Below are 19108 nucleotides of genomic sequence, written 5' to 3' on the forward strand. Positions count from 1 at the left end.
AAAGGCATAAAAGGAGCACGTATCAATTTAGGCTCAATAAACTATATGTGAAATCTATTGTAGTTGCTGTAAAGGAGTTTTTATTCCACATGCTTTTCAAGTAATAGTATAAATACTTTGAATAGGGCAAGCCACCCATCTAGGGGGATGAGTTATTGTATAGTCCATGTGCTTCTTCCAATTCTCATGGTGACAATTTCTTGTCACTACATGATAAAAGTGCAACATCAAGATTCATGAACATTTGAAGTGGTGTTGTGCTCAACAAAAAGTGGGTGATAGACATGTATGTTGGCCATTTGGTATAGTTCCACATACTAAGGACAAGGAGAGGTTGAGAGGTCGAGAGGTTGAGGGAGAGAGGTCGAGAGAGAGCGTTGAGGCAAGGAGGCATGAATCACGTATGAAATTACCAAATAGAAGGCAAGATGCTTGTAAATACATCTCTTTCTAATCTATTTACTTTGTTACTGAATGGATTTTATTTTTGGGATTATCTTGGCTACCCATTGATACCTTTCCTTCTCTATTTCCATTGAAATTATTGTCCTCCTTGCATTCAAAATAGGCTTTGCCAATTGAAAGAAATTTAGAAATGTATTAATTAGTGGGAAAGGCAAGGGGGGGAGGGGAGGGTCAATGAGGAAGTCCTTATATTTATGAGGGGAGGGATCTCCGCTCATAAATAGACCTTGAAAACTCTCCTACCCCCAACCCCTCTTGCCTTTCCTACGCCTCCTTCCTCTCCTCGCTTTAAGCATCCACTCCCCTTCCCTCATAAAGAGAGGGACGTCCTCGTTAATCACTCTCCTCTTTAAACCTCTCCCTGCCTTGCCTTTCTCACCCTTCCCATCACTAACTAATCCTTAGCACTGATGAATACATTTTTGAATTCTATTCACACCAGGCTACATGAAGATGTTGTGAAAGAAATTTACAAGTCACCTTCTTGTATCTTTTCTTTAATATATGAAACTTTACCGTGGATAAAAAATAAATAAAAGAGTTTTAAAATCTTACCCTCATGTGGGAGTAGCAGACATCACACTCGTAGAAAGTTAGAGAAGGGCTTATTTTTTTCCTCCAAGAAAAAGAACTCCACTCTTGTCTAGACTTCCTATGCAAATTTACCACCATGCTTTTGTGTTACTAGTGCTTTTCATTTTAATGTTGTCCACTTCCCTCTATCTCATCTTCCATTTGTAGAGAATCTAATGTGCAATACCTTATATGTTTCTTTTCGTACACTTAGCCTGATATTTAGTGTTGATGTCCATCCATACTTGCTAGCCTTTAGTTCCCTTTAAATCTGCGTATATGTGGTGTCTGTGGGTGTGCCAATAAATGAAGGGTAGTTACAACCATAGAATGCAAGACCTCATCCCTTCAAGAGGGCTACCAATGGATGAGAGAAACTTATCACCATAGGATGGAAGATCTCAACCCTTCATGTTAGATGTATAGTTGGCTTTAGTAAAATTCAAATGTTTTGAAGTAGATCCACCAAAAGAAATTGCGAGACCATCCAAGAGGAGCAAAAGCTTGTAACTATCTCTCCATCTCCTATCTTATATTAATTCGATGATTTTTAGAGTTGCTGGTGAAGAGGAACACCTTGTGAAAAAAGTACTTGGCACACATGCCCAAGGACAAGGAACACTTTGTGAAACAAGGTGGCAAAACCACTATGGCCATGCTTTTAGTGAAAGGAAGAGTAGATGGATAGCAAAAATACTAAGCTAGCTTAACATTTTAAATTCATTAAAAACACTAGTTAGCTTGACCAAATCAAATGAAAAACATCGAAGGCTCTTTGGACTAAAAAACCAACCTATACCTTAAGAGGGGCAAATAAATTCTTGGGATACATGTCCAAGGACAAATGTATAATAGAAAAAGTAGGAGCCACGGTTTTTATATAAGCATTTTCTTAACTTTGTTCTAGCCTCATGATGCGAGAAGAAGAAGGTACTTTTTTTGTCACATTTCATAGGAAATAATTTGCGAGGGAATATGAGATGAGGAGTGAGCCCACAGAAAGAAAGCACATAGTTTGTCGATGAATGGAGCAATGTGTGAGGGCATTGGTTGTAGAAAGATATTTGAGAGGGAGCAGGAGTGACCCAAAGTTTCCTGATGTTTGTCCCTCCCTCACACACACACACACACACCCCCCCACCTATGGCCAACTATGAGGGCCAACCGCCTCCCTCACACACACACACACATCGATGGCCAACTATGAGGGGCCAACCGCCTCCCTCACACACACACACACATCGATGGCCAACTATGAGGGGCCAACCGCCTGTGGTTCATGTTGACAAGCAGCTAGCTCAAGTGGGCGAACTCCCAAACGTGTGATGTTTGATGTTGAGATGGGGGCGTGAACAAAAAGTGAAGAGCTTACTTTGGAAGTCGTCTAAGCTCTCCACTTTTTGCTAAGGTTTGGGAAGATTCACTAATATTCAAAGGACCGCCACAAGATAGGCCAAAGGGACCCATTCACATGCAGGCCAAGGTAGAGTGCGTGTGGAGCAACCCTGGTGCCACCTCTCCCCCTTGCTCTTGAGCTTTGGCCGTGTTGCAGCACAACAATCATCTCTTTGTGTTGTCATCCCTTTCCCCCGAAGCAGCACCGAGCTCCTCTCTGTGCATTCAATCGCACAGTAGACCACGCTTGGTCCACACGGTCGAAGCGGCGGCTGCAGAACACCACCACCTGTATGAGGAGCTCCGCAGGACGAGCATCAGATTGTAGGAGCAAAGAACCATCCAGTCGCGGTTGCCTTTGGATTGGATTTGAATTATACATCAGATTTTGAACTTCTCTCTTTGCCCAGAGAGATGAGCCCGGCTTGAGCTTCGCTTGGTCGGGAAATTTTCAAGGATCCAATCTGCTGTTGTCGGCATAGGTGTCTGCACGAGGGGTGGAAAGAACTCCATTGCAGTATAGGAGGAGACCGAATCTGTTGCTGTCGGCGGGTTTTAGCGGGCTTTTCCTCCTTTTCCTGTATATCTGGAGCCCAGGAAGCTTGTCCGCGGGATTTGACAGCCACCACCACGACTCTACTGGAGCTACAACAGTGAGAGCAAGAATATCGGGGAACTGGTACGCGCTCCACCGACAGCATCTGTTCTTCCTACTTCCTGCTTTGATTTTCATTCTTCCATACTCCCAATTATCGCCCATCTGTTCTAAAACCCTTTGTTCACCCGCGCCTGCTGCCGGATTTGCTTCTTGGCCTTTCCCCTTCTTTAATTTTGGTAAGCGGTGAAAGCTGCCACATCTGATTACGAGAAGGGCTTTCTACCAGGGTTGGTTCGGGTGCCTCGGGCTCTCATTTATAATCTTTCGTCTTGTTTGGGTGCTTGCACGTCGATATTGATTGGTCGCGATTTTAGACGACAGTTGAAAGTAAGTTTCTTGTATTTGAGATACTGAAAGCAGGTGAGGTCCTAATTTGCAACTGAAAGTAAGTTCCTTGTAGTTGGGATAGCGAAAGCAGTTCGGTTCATATTTCTCATTTTGACAGCCATTAATTATTTGTTGGTCTTTAGGATCCAGCTATTGGTTACCTATCTTCTCTTTGAACATCAGTTTTTGGAATGCTTTTGGGACTGACTCAATTGAAAATCACGCTTATATGGTTGATCAAGTGCATTCTGCGAGTGAAATATTTTTATGACAGAAATGTATGATGGGCAAGAGTTTAGAAATGGTGACGAGTCTGCACTTTTAGTCTTAACATCCTTGATTTCCTTCATTGGTCACTAAGGGACCCACATCTTAAATACTTTCGCCCACGGAGGGAGGTAGAGAGAGAGAGAGAGAGAGAGAGAGAGAGAGATGCTTTAATGTTTCTCTTAAGGCCTTTTGTCCTTGGGGTGTTATGTTTGTGTATGTGTGTGCTTGCATCTTTATTTGTGCTTTAAGTTACCATATCTGCTTGTTGCAGCCTATCCTCAAGAGCTAAGCGAATGAAGATGACAAGAGTGATGCCAAAGTTCCTGTGACTCTACTTCAGCCACATATTGAGCTCAAAATAATGGCAGAGCCAGTTCATGTCAATGGCTATTGGGGACCAATAAGTTCCAGCACACCCTGTGAAAACCAGTATGCGGTGTCTGCCTACATAGCAGAGTTCTATAATAGTGCGTCGAACATACCTGGCATAATTCTGGGCTTAGTAGGCCTCATCAACTCAATAAGGCAAAGCTTTGAAAAGAGATTTACTATGCTACACCTTGCCACCATGGCGTTGGGTTTGGGGAGCGTACTTTTCCATGGCACATTGCAGCATGTGTAAGTTCTTCTGTTGAAAGTATTTCCAATAAATATTTTTAGAAGTCTGAATTGCTTTGCAAAATGCAGTGTCTATGTCTCAACTTGGGATATGTCCATGTTTCAACTCAGTATATTGATTTGTAAATTGAAAGCTGTGTTTGCACAAGGCCGATCATTGGGAACGAAACTCTGTAGCACACTAGGACGTGTTCTAGTTTTCTGCTTTTTTCCTGTCACCCCTGATTTTGCAAGGCTTTCCTCGGCTTTCTATGTGTCACTTTGATGATGAAGATACCTGTATGGCTTGCCTCCAACGTCATGTGATTGATACTGCACTTTGTGTCAGAGGATGTTCCTTGATTCATCCAATTATATTTACATACCATTGACTTCTTCAGACGATCACTTCCTACATATTTTTTTCTGGTTGCTTTAAGGCTAGCCATCAAATGCCAAGCATGTCCAATACGTTCTCACACTTGCAAATAGATAATGAAACCCTCATTTGTGCATGCGTATATGAACTGGAACCTTGAAAGGACAAAATATGGATAGCCTAAACCCGCAGGTTTTCAAGTTACCTTCCTGCTGGATGCTCATGACATTGTTGGCTATGCTTTACGCTTGCCCCAGAAACCAATGCTAGGGACAGGATGAGCAGGATGTGGTAAGAATTTATCTTGGCCCAGCTGGCAGCTCTCAACTGGGTCCACCAAATTCCAAGGATTTCCAAGCCGATATTGCTGTGGTTTCCTGTGTGAGCAGTCCCGACCTGTTTTCTCTTTGTGATGCATGGTGCAGCTGGTCATGTCAATGGGTGCATTTGAGGAAATTGTGGAGCTAAGCTGGTATGACCAGTACCTGATAGCCACGTTCAGTAAAAAGTGAGTATTGTGATGCAAGGGCATGGAGTTATGATTCTCTTTATAAGATCTGGTTTACTTTACAAGAGGCAAGGAAGCTAGCGAATAAAGTGGGTAAAGACAAGTCTGGAAAAGCCCAATAAAGTGGGTAAAGACAAGTCTGGAAAAGCCCAAGTTATAGAACATAGCAATGAGAGGAGAGAGTTCCAAAAAGGAAGACAGTAAGTGCAAATAAATTGGAAAAAGAAATCAAGCAAGGTGCAGAGGTGCATTGTGCATGCTTAAAGTAACTTTGTGTCAATATGAAGTGAAATTTGAAATAGCTTAAGTGGACCTTAAGAAAGGTGGGACGTTTAGCATGGGAATCAAAATGTTGCTAAGAGTTTCAAAATGATATGCCAATAGGGTTGGTTTTGCAAAGGCATATGGATCATAAAATAGAGTCGGTGTTGGTCGGGATTTTGCCACTGCTATATGATGATTGAAACATAGCTAAAAGAACTAAGGAGGTAGTTGCTCTATAGTGCAAAAGTGGGTTCATGTAACCAAGCAAGTTGCTGTATGGAACCTAGTGTTGTTTGTGGTGAGGGGGGATGAAACCACATGGCTATGTGTGGACTATTATGCACTGAATAAGATTAGAATTTCTGCTTGACAATTGATTTCCTAACCAAGTTTGAATGGGCCAGCCTGCTTTGGTTGGTGGGTTGTCAAGGTCGATTGATTGCTCTAGACTGACCGAGACATTAGCTTGTCCTGGTGTTCTTCTTTTGGATCTTGGTTGATTGGAGTGGCCCAATTAAGGATTCCATCACCATGGCCTTGGAGTTGTGTGTTCTCGACAAAATAGTTGTCTCTCACTTGTCCACGGTCCATTTTCAGTTTGGCTGAGCTTTACATGGCCATGGTCTCAATGGGTTGTGATGGCAGGGCAGCTGTGTGATGGGCATTATACTGGCAGGGTGCACATGAAATGGTGATCCATTAACAGCCGGTGGGCACACGCGGAAGTGTTTCAATATGGAATCAAGCTTCATAAACACGTGTGTACTTCACAACCATTCATGTGGGTGCAAGCCAGCAACTAGCCTCTGTCATGGCTGAGTCTGCCCTTCACCTCCGTAGTTCCGACAGAAACTGAGTACAAAGGCTTTGTATAAATGGATGCTCAAGTATGTGTGGGTGTGTGGATTTGTATGTGTGAGAGCATATGTTTATACTATGGTCTACACCCACTGTTAAGCGCTGATGACATCAGTGGGGATGTCATAGTAGCTAGTCCTTGCTATGCATGATGGAGTTTATGGTTTTCAACCTTATGAGTGACTATCATGAGATTGAAACTGCACTATGTTGTGTTTTTAGAGGATGAGTTTGGGCATGTTCCTGGACTCATCTAGGTATATGTGCATCAAGACAAATATAGAAGCAACACTTATATATTTCTGTCCGTCCACAAACTGGACACAATACAATACCAAAGTGTTCTCCCACTATATGCCTGGCAGCTCTAGATCTCTGAGCCCGTGTGCTCCACTGAGCTTATGTACACTCTCTGTCCAAAGATCCCTTCCACCTTACTGTCTAGATACCAGCCTAGGTGGGCTGCCACTCTTGAGCTAAGTCTGCAGCACTTATAGGTCTCCTTCACTTCCTGGATGTAGGTCCAAGGAAGCCCCCCTGCTGCTCTTGAACTGGCTGCTCCAAGTGATGAGTATGGAAGCCCCAAATGACCCCTTATATGGCTCCAAGCCCTGCCAAAACAACTGACTGGCTAGGTCTATTTGGCCGATCCAGGGGTCTACTACAGCCCGATCTGTTCGCCTCTTCATCCTGCTGGTTCAGTCCTGTAGAACCCCTCTGTACTGTCCGTACGCCTGGTGACAGATCCGTACCATGGCTGACATCATCCGCCTTGTCCAGGTAGCCCTTCTTACTGATTTCCCTGTGCAGTCTTGTCCTCTCCAAGAATGGACAGCATCTGGATCATCCTTTACCAGATCTGCCCTCCATGGTGGATCTCCTTTGCCAGGTACTTCTTCACTCTCTCTGTTGCCCACATGGCAGACCATGTGCTGCCTATGTGGCAGCCCCATGTCTACTCCTATTCTATGGTCCACCCCCTGATGCAGTCCGCATATGGGGGCTCACTATTGTGCTCAGCCTGGGTGCCCGATTTGCAAGAAGAAGGCAATTAGAAATAGCAGGAGAATCAATCAAAGAAGCAAGAGTAAATGGAAAACTTCCTAAAAAAAGAAGTTACACCCCATAGCCCTAAGAGAAAATATCTTGCCCAGGATGTGACAATGTTGAGTACTGGTCCATGGAATACCTTTCTGAAAGTGAAAGAGACCAAAGGTTGCTCAGATTGTAATTTTGAGATTGGGTCATTTGCAAATGAGGATGAGGTTGTCCACTCAAAGCTGGAGTGTGAAAGAAAAAATCAACTGGAGTGCCAGCTTTGAGTTACAAATCGATGTTGATCTAGTGGGCTTATTGTAATGGCAGGCAACAGAATGAAGATATAATCCAAGGTGCCTTCTCTGTTTATGCATTAATGTTGATATCAATTGCATGCTTTGGGCATAATGTTTGTTCGCGTGGACATAGAGGAGTTAGGGTGAAGCCATTCTAAATATGTAAGAGGAGTAGTTCTCATTACAGAGGAATTTGGAGCTCTCTACTTGTTAGTTGGAGAAGTTTGTGTCGTAGACTCCGAGCAAATGGTGGTGCTGCTAGAGGCAACTGACTTAGAGGACTCTCCATGAACATCTGGAAGCAAGTTTTTTGCAGCTGAAACAATCAGTCAAAATCAAGGCAGCCATTCAAAAGTCTTACGAAAACAGTAAATACCGACCAATAGAAATTCAGCTTAAAGAAGAACAGTAGGTTCTTCTGGAATTTGAAACAGCAAAGCTGAAGCGGAAGTAGGACAGAAGACATATCCCAAATGGTCCTCAGATATTACAGTCCTTTCAGATTGCATTGATGATGAACGATGCAAGACTAGATTCACAATGTGCTTTATCTCAATCTATGAAATCCATATATCAGATGAATGTCTACCTAGACAATTATAGCAGATCCACCTCAAGAGAGAGGTGATGATATTATGGACCCAACATTGTGAAAACATCTCTTCTCCAGCTCAGAGAATTCCCATCTACATATGGATGTACATATCTCTTCTCCAGTTCAGAGAATTCCTATCTACAGATGGATGTGCATATCTTTCTTTGTGGGTAAGTATGCGCCGATTCCCAATGCATTATCAGGATGATTCACGGTTGAGATTAACTTTTTCAGTGACAGGAGTGTCACAGCCCTTTACACCCCCTGATGTAATTTATCTCAATGCTTTTGATAGCATGATGAATGCATATTTCCTTCATTCATTGTTTGTGATGTGCTAAACTTGCAGCCACACTTGAGCTAAGTAAGCTGCAATTCTTGTGCTCAGTTTGTAGCCATTCTTGTGCTCTGTTAGCAGCCATACTTGTGTTTAATTTCCAGCAAACCTCCGCTCAGAGTTTTGCAGCCAGCTCAACAGTTTTCAGACATACTTGTTCTCTGTTAGCAGCCATACTTGTGCTCAGTTGCGCAGGCAGTTCAAGACTGTCTTTGAGCTCTTCCTTCGTTTAGGTATCAGGCAATTAAGTCTTTCTTTTGCATACAGTTTGTACTAAGCTGAATCCTCGGATATTGCATCAGAAGAATGGTAAGTTTATATGTATGTATGTATTATGCATGCATTTATGTATGCATTATGCATTCATTTATGTATGTATGTATCTATAAAGAGAGAGAGAGAGAGAGAGGGAGAGAGAGAGAGAGAGAGAGAGGAACATGCACCAAACTCATCCTCTTAGATCACAACATTGCACTAGAAGAATGGTAATGAAAAGTGCTTTTACTAATGATTGAAAACAGTGATCATATGGCAGGCATCTTCTCTTAGGGTTATGAGTTGGTATCTTCTGGAAGAGCTTTGTATCTTCCCACAGGATTAGCCTCATTGTTGGTATCTTCTGGAAGAGCTTTGTACATGTTGTGAGTTTTCTAAGTATTACTTCGTGATGTGTATGACATGCGGTTTGATTCCAATCTCTACTTTAATCATGTGGGATGTTCATGGACAGTAGAGACCACGTTATGAAGAGTAGAAACCTTTCTTGTTCCTCTTGCTCTCCCTGTCCAAATAGAGCTCTTGTCCTGTTTAGAATCTTCATGGCTTACAACAACAACAAAGTCCTTGTATTGTTGTCAGCTTTTGCAAAGCTTCGTTCTAGAGCAATGACGGACGGAGCTGCTCGTAAATTGAGTGGCTTTGATCTTTCTCTAGCTGTCTTGAGTTGGTACTAGCCCATTGCAGCTCCTTGGAAGTTTATTGATCATGAGCATGGTCAAGGGATTGCTGTACCCATGAGGCCTCTTCATTAGCTCCGGTCAGTTCCTTCCTTGCAGCTCAGTTGGCCACATCAGTTTTAGTCGGCATGACTCACATTTCACATTCTCATCAGGAGTGTTCAGGACTAGGGGGCTCAGTTTCTAGTCCCACTGGCCGTGATGCTCAGAACGAGAGGGTGTCTCAAGAGTTTGCCAGACCAGTGTCAAGCCTTGCAGGAGGGAGTACCCTCATAATTGGAGTCGCAGGTATAGCTATCACCAGTACGGAGGTTGATGATTCCTCGGCCAGCACTTTAGGGAAGCAACAGGTGTAGTATCAGTTAGCAGAGAGGTTGACGAGGACTTCCCATTATTGTGTCTTGCACTACGGGAGGCTAGCCATATGTGTTCTCCATCAGATCGCAACCACCAACAGTAGCAGTGACTGATGTCTACACCGGTAGTTCCCTTGGTGATGGCATCAGTTCGGTCGATTGATCAGACACTGGTAGTTCGCTTGGTGATGGCATCAGTTCGGCCTTGCAGGAGGGAGTACCCTCATAACTGGAGTCGCAGGTATAGCTATCACCAGTACGGAGGTTGATGATTCCTCTGCCAGCACTTTAGGGAAGCAACAGGTGTAGTATAAGTTAGCAGAGAGGTTGACGAGGACTTCCCATTATCGTGTCTTGCACTACGGGAGGCTAGTCATATGTGTTCTCCATCAGATCGCAACCACCAATAGTAGCAGTGACCGATGTCTACACCGGTAGTTCCCTTGGTGATGGCATCAGTTCAGTCGATTGATCAGAGGTGTGCTCAGCAGCCTTTTCCTTCATACCGTAGGGGGACATGCTTAGTCCCAGTATCCCATCAGGAAGAAGCGATGTCAGCCATCTCTTAGTTCTTTCAAGAGGCATACCAGTCATTCATGGTAGACGAGGTGTTCTCAGCAGTTCTGGACATCTCACAGTTCTTTCAGGTAGCCTCCCATTTAGTTGAGCCATTAGATGGATGCCCAACAGCTTCTCCGTTTCTTCAGAGCGCATCCGGTACAGTCTCCTCCTTGGAGGGGTGCTCTACAGTGCTAGTCGCTGCTCAGCTCCTTGGAGAGACAGCCTCAGTTCCATCTCTCGGAGTTTCTTAGAGAGACAACTACAGTCTCTTGGCATCACGCAAGTTCTTTGGGAGACATTTCCATCGACAGTTTCAGATTCAGGAGGGTGGTAGAGTTTTTACCCTCAGCAGTTATCATGTCAGCAGAGGAGGCAGGTTCATTCCAGCTTTCCCTCACTCCAGTCATGAGATTGAAACTGCACTATGTTGTGTTTTTAGAGGATGAGTTTGGGAATGTTCCTGGATTCATCTAGGTCATGCAGACAGCAGTATCACACTTTCCAGGAGTGCATGTGAGTATGCTGGAGTTCCCATGTTTTCAGTTTTGGTTGCCTAGCTTCAATGGCTTTCTCATCACCCCAGCAGCTCCTGGAGCAGCACTAGCATTTCTATGTCTGTGGATCTTCCCCCGCAGTGGGGAGAATGCTTGCCAACAGTTGGTAGCCAGTTTCATGGCATTGGACTTCCGGAGTGCAGTGCCTCAACATCAGCAGCCCAATCAGTCGTCAGCAGGTCACGAGGACAACATGCAATTCCTGTGTCCAGGAGCCTATAAGAGTGCCATACCACCCAAGGATCAGGAGTTCGCAGTAGTAGCATGGTTGGGTGACTGACCTCACAGTTACGCTTCCAGTCTCCACATCAGTACCAGCTATCAAGAATTTTTATTGAGCTGCCGTGTTATCATAACAGAACATTCGTTCCTCAGACTTTTGGGGCAGTACTAGATTAGTCGAGTGCCAGACCGTTATTCTTCAGTCCTTTGGGAGGATAATCAAGTTTCGAGCAGCAGTTGCTGGTCAGCATGATCACATTTGCTTTGCAGATTCACTCTGTCCCTCAGCAGCTATCATAATCCAGAATTTAAGCAGGAGGGAATGTCACAGGCACCCCTACACTAGCTACGGGGGTCCGTTCCTAGTTCCCAGAGTCACAAGCCGCGGTGGAGCAGTTTGGGTCGCCAGGGCAAAACATTGCGAGGTACCCACCTAGCAACAAGTTCAGAAGAGGGGAATGCCACATGCACAAGGGTCAAGCCCAAGGTGGCAGTGACGACTGGCTGCCTAGCCTTCTTGAAATGGTCCAAAAGGGCCTGGTTCTACAGGCAAGGGCCAGCAGCATGGTCGGCCAAAACTGACCAGCTAGTCGGTTGTGCTGGCCCAAGGTTGGCTGGTTCCCAGCCCTATATAAGGGGCCTTCAGCCCCCCTTTTCACTCACTCAGCCTTCCTCTGTTTAGGACTCAGCCCCCAGCCTCCAGTAGTGCTTCCAGCCAGCATATGTGCGAGGTTTGGGTGTCCTATTTCCGCATCATAGTATCGTCTCCCGCATGTCGGAGTTAGGGGAGTGGTCTTAGCACAGTTTTGTATGCCAATTTGGCAACATGTATAAATAAAGCAGTGTATAGTTAGGTAAATCTCGTGTCTCTCATGCTTGAGTTTGCCTTTTATATTCATCTATTTTCCACACAGCAAGCCTTTATAAGGTGATCCTGCGAATGATTGAGTAGACATTGGTCTGCAATGAACAGACTCTAACAAAGCGGTGTCCCTACTTCGAGAGTGGTTCCTTGTATTGCTTGCTCTCCATGCAAGCCTTGTAGACCACTCGTGTGCTTGCTATTGGTGGAAGTCCATCCACCATGTCTTTCTTCTGCATCTTTCACAGGGTAATATAGTTGACATGACCAATATCTCATGCCATAGTTTAGAATTGTCTGTGTTCCCATAAACTATCAATGCATTGACCCTATACAAATACATCTTATTTGACTTCTCATGCCAAGAACTTTCAGGAGGCGCAGAGCTTTCTTGTCCTTTCGTGTTTTCCAAAGGTATTCCATTGCTTGTGACAAGAAACCATCCAAAGTTTTCTTATCCCATGCTATGAGAGGCAAGTGGAACTGTATATAAGACATGATGATTGCTTGTATGATTCGCAGATGCACATGTAGTGTCCAAGTAGAAAGCTTCCAGTAATCTAGCTATTGTTGTATGCGTTGCATCACCCAAGAAGCCTCCTTCTTTAAAGACACACACTAGGCAATCGGATACCCCAAGTGCTGTACTATTTGTATTGGTTCCAAATCTGACCCGGCCGTAATATTTCATGCCAATCTTTTGCATTCAAAGGCAAAAGCTTAGAGTTTGAAAATTAATATGTAACGTAGCAGTGCATACACACACATATGTATACGTACATACATACATACATACATACATATATACGTGTCCTCTATGTGTGTGCGCGTGCGCTCCGCAACAGGCTTTGCAGCTAGAATATCCTTTCATGGAGAGCGAGTTCAAAGATGCTATTCGACCATGTGGGAAATGGAAAAGTCCGGGGTGGGGTTATCTTTATATAGTCTGGCTGCTGGTCTGCTTTAGAATTTTCAGGAATCTAAACTTCTGCCTGTCCATGAGAAAGCCTGGTGTCATATTGTCATATTATGGCTGAGGGACATTGCTTCTCCCACGTAGCTTGTAAGACATCTTGGTTATCCGGATGTTACTCGCAGTCAGCAAAAGGACTAGGTTCTTGACATGCTCAAGAAAAAGCTAGAATATTGGAACTGGCAACGTGGCCTTTGCATGTCCGTTACTGCATCGTTCATTCCATTCTGGTTACCTGTATTCAGTTTCATTTGCATTTGATGCTTTTTGCCAGTTAAAACATCTCCTCTTTTATGTCTACTGTCATGGAGCTCTTCTGGCACTCACACTTTTGTCGAAAAGCCCTTAGGTTGCATCTAAGTGGATCTCCTTTGCATGCCTAAAATGCATGAGTCCATAAGGGGAAATTGATGCTACAGTTTATGTAGGGTGATCAGCCTTGGATATTCATGATGAGACATTCGATTTTGCACTTGTCTTCTTCAGCTTTTGGTCACTAGCACCCCACTCATTGGGACTTTCTTTTGGGCTACATTGATACAAAATGAAAGGATGCCCTTTTGTTTCTCGTTTGGTTGCGGATTGGAAGCACATACTTTCTTGTCATTTGAATGGAATAACAAGGACAGTCTTGCAGGTGCAGAGGGTCTTCATTGGTTGAAGGCTTTCACACCTCCTTTGGCATTCTCTTGCCACTTGTCAACAACGTTTGTCTCTACAGGAGTGTATACCTCATCTATTTTGGCGTTGCCCAAGATCTCATGATTTCTTGCTTTTGCTACTTCCAAGCTTCCCCAGTGTTGTTTTTGGCAAGAAATTCTGGCTCTTTGGTTTTCATCCAGTAAGTCAAAGATTTGATCTTCTTTTAATTGGGTTTGTTATTGGGCACTGTGGACCCTTTGGAAGGACCGCAATCCTCGGGTCTTTGGTGATGAGGTGTGGAAGGGGGACGGATGGCAGTGGAGAGGGCTAGGAGGGACGTGTTCCATTTGAAACACATTTTTAAAACATCTTATTGTGTTACATTGCCCTTGGTGGCAAAAAGATAACATAGAATCTTGACAAAATTATAGAATATATAAAGCATTGAGTTGAGTGCCGACTGACCCTTAGTGGAGCATAAAACCCAGCTGCATTATTCCAATTTCCAAACTGGAAGAGAATTTATCTATGGAATAGCAAAATTGGAGGATAACTCGTATTCAGTGTGATGTTCATGCATGGTCAGCATTGATATTATCTTTAGCTGTAAACAGCCGTCCATGATTGTGGCTTTTCTTTCTTTGGATTGCATATTTTATGGTAGTAAAGTAGTGGCTCAACTTACATGGTAATTTTTTGACCTGCTAGATTATCTTTATCATCTTTCATGAGGTTGTACTCACAGTGTATGGAGGTTTAGGTATGTATTATAGGGGCTGATTGGTGTCTCATGTATTTGCAGCCATCAGCAAAGTGAAGAAACACCAATGGTTTGGTTGATGCTTATGTACATCTATGTCCTCTACTCTCCTGACTGGCACTACAGAAGTACCATGCCCACTTTCCTCTTCATCTATGGTTCAATCTTTGCAGTTCTTCATTCACAGTTTCGGTTTGTTGTAACCTACCAGATTCATCACTTGTTTTTGGGCTTACTTTGTTTGCCTAGAATGTACAAGTACTACATACACACCACAGATCGACATGCGAAGTGGCTTGCTCATATGTACATGTTCACCATGGTCTTGGGATGTGGCTCTTGGGCCCTAGGTTGGTTGTTTTGTAGGAGGACGTCAAAATGGGTTTTCAATCCTCAAGGACATGCATGGTGGCATTTCTTCATCGGGCTCGACTCTTTCTTTGCCAACACGTTTTTGCAGTTTTGTCGAGCTCAGCAGCTGAACTGGCGTCCAGAACTTAAATATTTCTGTGGTTTGCCTTATGTGAAGATTTCTAAACCCAAGATAGAGTAAAAAAACAATGTTCATAACCATTTTGGCCTCAGGTCATATCTAAGTGCATGGATTGGATAAAATGTGGTTCTTGCTTTCTTGGGAGTAAAAGAGTACAGATATTGAAGAGATTTTCACTGCGAACTGTTTTTAGCCTTGGTCTTGTGAGGCTCTTATGAGTGACAAGGTGATGTACCATTCGGAAAATATGTTTTAGAGATGCTCCATGCAATAGACATTTTAAATTGGGAAAGATTCTTAGCGGTCTTGGAAATAAAGCAAATTCTGCTTTTGGAAAGGTAAGAGTCGTCCATTTAAAGAAAAAAAAATGTTAGCCAGAGGAAGTCAAGCATTTTGATTAAAAAATTTCTCAGACAGCTCTTCTTCCAAGATGCATCACCGATTTCTCTTCTCCATGTACAATGTCTTTTCCCCCCCTTCTTTTGACTGCTGCTGCTTTTCCTGGTTGTTCTTTCTTAACAATGCTGTGCTTTTGGTGCTGCAGCTGCTGCTTTGTAGTGCCAGGGAGCAAGCAAACAGGGTTGTTAGGAGCTAGAGAATGGGAAGGGCGGGCAGGGCTGAGAAATGGCTTTTGTTTGCACTGCTTGGTTTGGTGGATTATTATGCAATCGCCAAATTGTCCTTTATAGCAGCTAGGTTGAATTGAGGCATTTGCTTAATGGACTGGGGTCATGATGGATTTCTGATTGTTGGCAGGTGGGGGGAGCAGGTTCCAGGGGAATGCACTGTCTTTGGTTAGTAATGGGTTCCATAAGAGCTGGCATGGGGCTCCCAAATCAATATCTTCAAAACGTAGTGCAATTATGTTTTGTTCAGCTTTTATAGGATGAACTTGCATGTTCGTCCATCACCTTGATGAATCTTAATGAAGTAAACACCAGTTACTGCACACCTTATGCTTGATAGTAGTGACATGTGCAAGCATTCCATGTCTCACTCTTATTTCAGTCTCTCATGGAAACTCTCATAGGCTTTTGTTGAGGGCAGTTTGTGCTTTTAATGTCATGGAAACAGTACCAAGCTAGACATAGATACTGTGTGCAATAACTCTTTGCAAATGAGTTTTAGTAATTTAGGAGTTAGACCATCTAAAGATGAAGTCGTGTGGGGTGGCACAAGCAGTTGTATCTCAAATTTTCCACAATTGAGTGTCGTCTCTGTTGTAACCATTAGTTGAAAGTCTGGATCCATATGAAGAAATATATTTAGAGCCTTTGCCTAGAGAAACTATGATCAATACCATGTTAGGCCATGTGGAATTAACTTTTAGTGGTGTCTTTAATAGTTTATTGCATCAAAAGTTCTTTTCAAGGCATTCTAAGCTTTTGAAATCTCTAAGATAATAAACTAGTTCGTCAATAGAGTGAAATCCTGCATGCAAAAAGTTGTAAGATTTTCAAAGAGCATAGCTTACTGTAGTGGCCATTATATATAATAGTGCTTCTTTGGTGATACTTCTTTGTGACAAGCTTAGCTTCTTAGAATTACAAGCACAATTTATTGCAGGGCTTCCATCATTGCCTTTGTGAATGTAATTCTTTTGATTTAGAAACGTCTAATTTGTACTTCTTTGAATTAGAAGGCACAAGTTACTTCTAAGCCTATTGTTGTGCTACCATCATTAGCTTTGTGGATGGACTTTATGGTTTATAAAAGCATTAAGAAATTGATATTTGTTGTACTTGTTAAGTTATATTGTGTCCAAAATATGGTAATTCCACTTAATCACAAAATATAATGAATCTAAATGACAATTCTCCCTCCAATGGCATGTGATGTGTCTTACCCTCCCATGGCATGTGATGTGTCTTGCTATGGGGTCTGTTAATGATTACCTCTTTTCTCTACCTATGGGGATGGCGACTAGTTTGCCTCCCAACAAGTGGTATTTAAGAACTAGGGGACAATGATCTTCATCATTCCTATTCGTGCTACTAGGGGTGTGCATAAAAGGTGGTCACACATTTGTATTTGACGAGCTTCTAATTGAAATATGCATTAACCCTATCTACCAATGCTGCCTAGGTGCTTGTTGAAGGTGCTTATAGATTTAGTTAGTAGCTTCATTGAAGGGATTGACTAATGCACATGTTACAACCAATGTGACATACATATTGCATATAAATGTATATATTTTTAAATAAGGTAGATTACAATGCAGTCTTGCATGAAGTAAGACAATTCTTGTCATCACAATTCTCCCAATGGAGTTAGAATAGGTTTTATAGCAGATATAAATGAACACTAAATGGGATGAGGGAGGGAATTCAACATCCTCCATCTTACATTGTGCTTGGGACAGTCATTCATACAAGTGTTCTACCTAACCTTAACATCTTGCATTATTTCTCTCCATGGAACTATTTTGCACATTTTGTAGCTCCTTTGCATAGACTCGATAAATCTTCTACAAAGTCCTCCTTAGCCTTAGAACTACTATATTCCATCCAAGTGAGGAGGGGGAATATAGGGCATAAGATGAGGATTCATCGTTGCATGTGCACTTTGGGCTCGATTCAAAGCTTGTGCACTCGTGTTGATGCAAAACTATTTTGCACATCATACAAGTAACCAAGCTTGAGGTTTGGATTAGCAACAAACTATTGAGGATGGTACTAAATACATGTACTCTTACATCTTATTGCAATACTAGGGTAGAACTTCTTTGGCTTGGGCATCTATGATAACTTTACGTTAGGACTCTTCTTCATCATTGACTCCCAGCTACATGCTTTGACTCAAAGTCGAGTGGTGAGCTCCTTTCTTCATTGGCACAAACAACCAAGGTATCAAACTCTTCTTTCTTTAGAGGGGGCCAATGGTAGATCACATTTTACTTGTGCATACAACTTCTTTTGGCGTTTTTTAGTCCACTTTCCTGACAAATTAGCAGCAAGCGTATCCATAGGCTTCGGGTTATTGTAACTGTGATACTTAGCAACTCCTCAAAGCACTCAATTGACTGCATTCAGTAATAAACACAAGTCACCTTGGTCGACTTCTCTATCTTGATGCTGATGTGGTTATGCTTAGTCTTGGCATTGATGCGCTCTTGTTGAGTGATAGTGTCTTGTGGTGCCAGTTGAAAGCATGGACTTGCTTGTCATAAAGACTTGCTATCAAGGGCAAAGTAGCACCTCAGTACCAAGAAGTGTATTTTCCCTACATGTTCCAATTTCAAAGGTGGGAGGAGGTCACATACGCACATGTTTCACTTGAATACTCTGCTTGCCAAGGACCGTCCATAAAACCTCTGATTGCTTCTTGGGAAATTGCATTGCTTGGTGGCTTGAGTTATATATGAAAAGATTGCCCATGATGTTAAAGACAAGGACACTATATTATCTAACTTTGTTCTCAGAGGGCTTGAGCTTCTACCTCTTGTTCTTAGAGGTTTGGAGCTCAACTTAAAAAATAGGCTCTCACACATACTTAGTCCTACCTTCTCGGACTTGAGCACTTGGTGGTTGGTGCTGCAATGGGTCAGCCAGCTACCTCCTAGTTTGGATCAAGCACCATATCTTCATTTGGGAGCTTAAGTGCCACAATTGCATTTGGGGATAATTGGGGCTATTTGACCCCCTGTCACTCTTGGAGGGTTCACCAACCTCGGTTTATATGTGCCCATCCACTTGGCTATTGGTGTTGATGCTCAATGCATGGTTGGTCACTTCCATTACCTCAAGGAGTGTTATTTCTTGAGTTTTTGTCTCAATACTAGGCCTTAGCACATGTCTAGGTCTAGGATTGGTTTAGGATAAGAATGTTTTTTTGTCATCATTACTCGCATCCTAGAGCAAGTGAGGGAATAGCCAAATTTTCTCCCATCTGGGTGATGGCCTCAAGACCCTAGGAACTAGAATGGGATCTCCTTTTTTTAGGGATTAAAAAGGATGGAATGATGACATGCATCCTTGACTCCACCTCCTAAACAAATGATGCCATGGAAGGAAACAGGATAGAAATACATTTTAAAATGGAAAGAATAGGCTTTTCCCATTTCCATCCTATTTCCTTACAAGTGCTAAGACCCTTAGTTGGGTCATCTTTTGGTGAACCGTGATTCCCATTCTACTCACACATCCAAGATCAAATGCTCTCTTTTGGGT

The 19108-nt window shown here is 43.0% G+C and overlaps 1 protein-coding gene across 3 annotated transcripts; it reads left to right on the forward strand.

Moving 5' to 3' along the window:
• The first annotated feature begins 2497 nt into the window (after positions 1-2497).
• On the forward strand, positions 2498-15107 carry LOC147882900 (alkaline ceramidase-like). 3 transcript variants are annotated; one of them, XM_087401125.1, is made up of 4 exons: positions 2498-3112; positions 3318-3418; positions 3960-4306; positions 14489-15107. In XM_087401125.1, the coding sequence occupies exons 3-4, from the start codon at positions 4050-4052 to the stop codon at positions 14997-14999; spliced, it is 768 nt and encodes a 255-aa protein (XP_087257251.1). In that variant the 5' UTR covers positions 2498-3112; positions 3318-3418; positions 3960-4049; the 3' UTR covers positions 15000-15107. The 3 variants fall into 3 exon arrangements, with proteins under 3 accessions (XP_087257251.1, XP_087257250.1, XP_087257252.1); XM_087401124.1 differs by lacking the exon at positions 3318-3418 and having other exon boundaries at positions 2499-3112; XM_087401126.1 differs by lacking the exons at positions 2498-3112; positions 3318-3418 and adding an exon at positions 3126-3267.
• The last annotated feature ends 4001 nt before the right edge of the window (positions 15108-19108 follow it).

This window comes from Dipteris shenzhenensis, chromosome 29 (genome assembly GCF_047967505.1).
Source record: "Dipteris shenzhenensis isolate YYH24624 ecotype China chromosome 29, Dip_SZ_1.0, whole genome shotgun sequence".
Lineage (NCBI taxonomy): Eukaryota > Viridiplantae > Streptophyta > Polypodiopsida > Gleicheniales > Dipteridaceae > Dipteris > Dipteris shenzhenensis.

Excerpts from the sequence above, each read along its gene's own strand:
- LOC147882900 (XM_087401125.1), top strand. The coding sequence starts at position 4,050 with ATGGCAGAGCCAGTTCATGTCAATGGCTATTGGGGACCAATAAGTTCC. Across the intron at positions 4,307-14,488 it reads CATGGCACATTGCAGCATGT|CCATCAGCAAAGTGAAGAAA; the intron begins GTAAGTTCTTCT and ends ATGTATTTGCAG.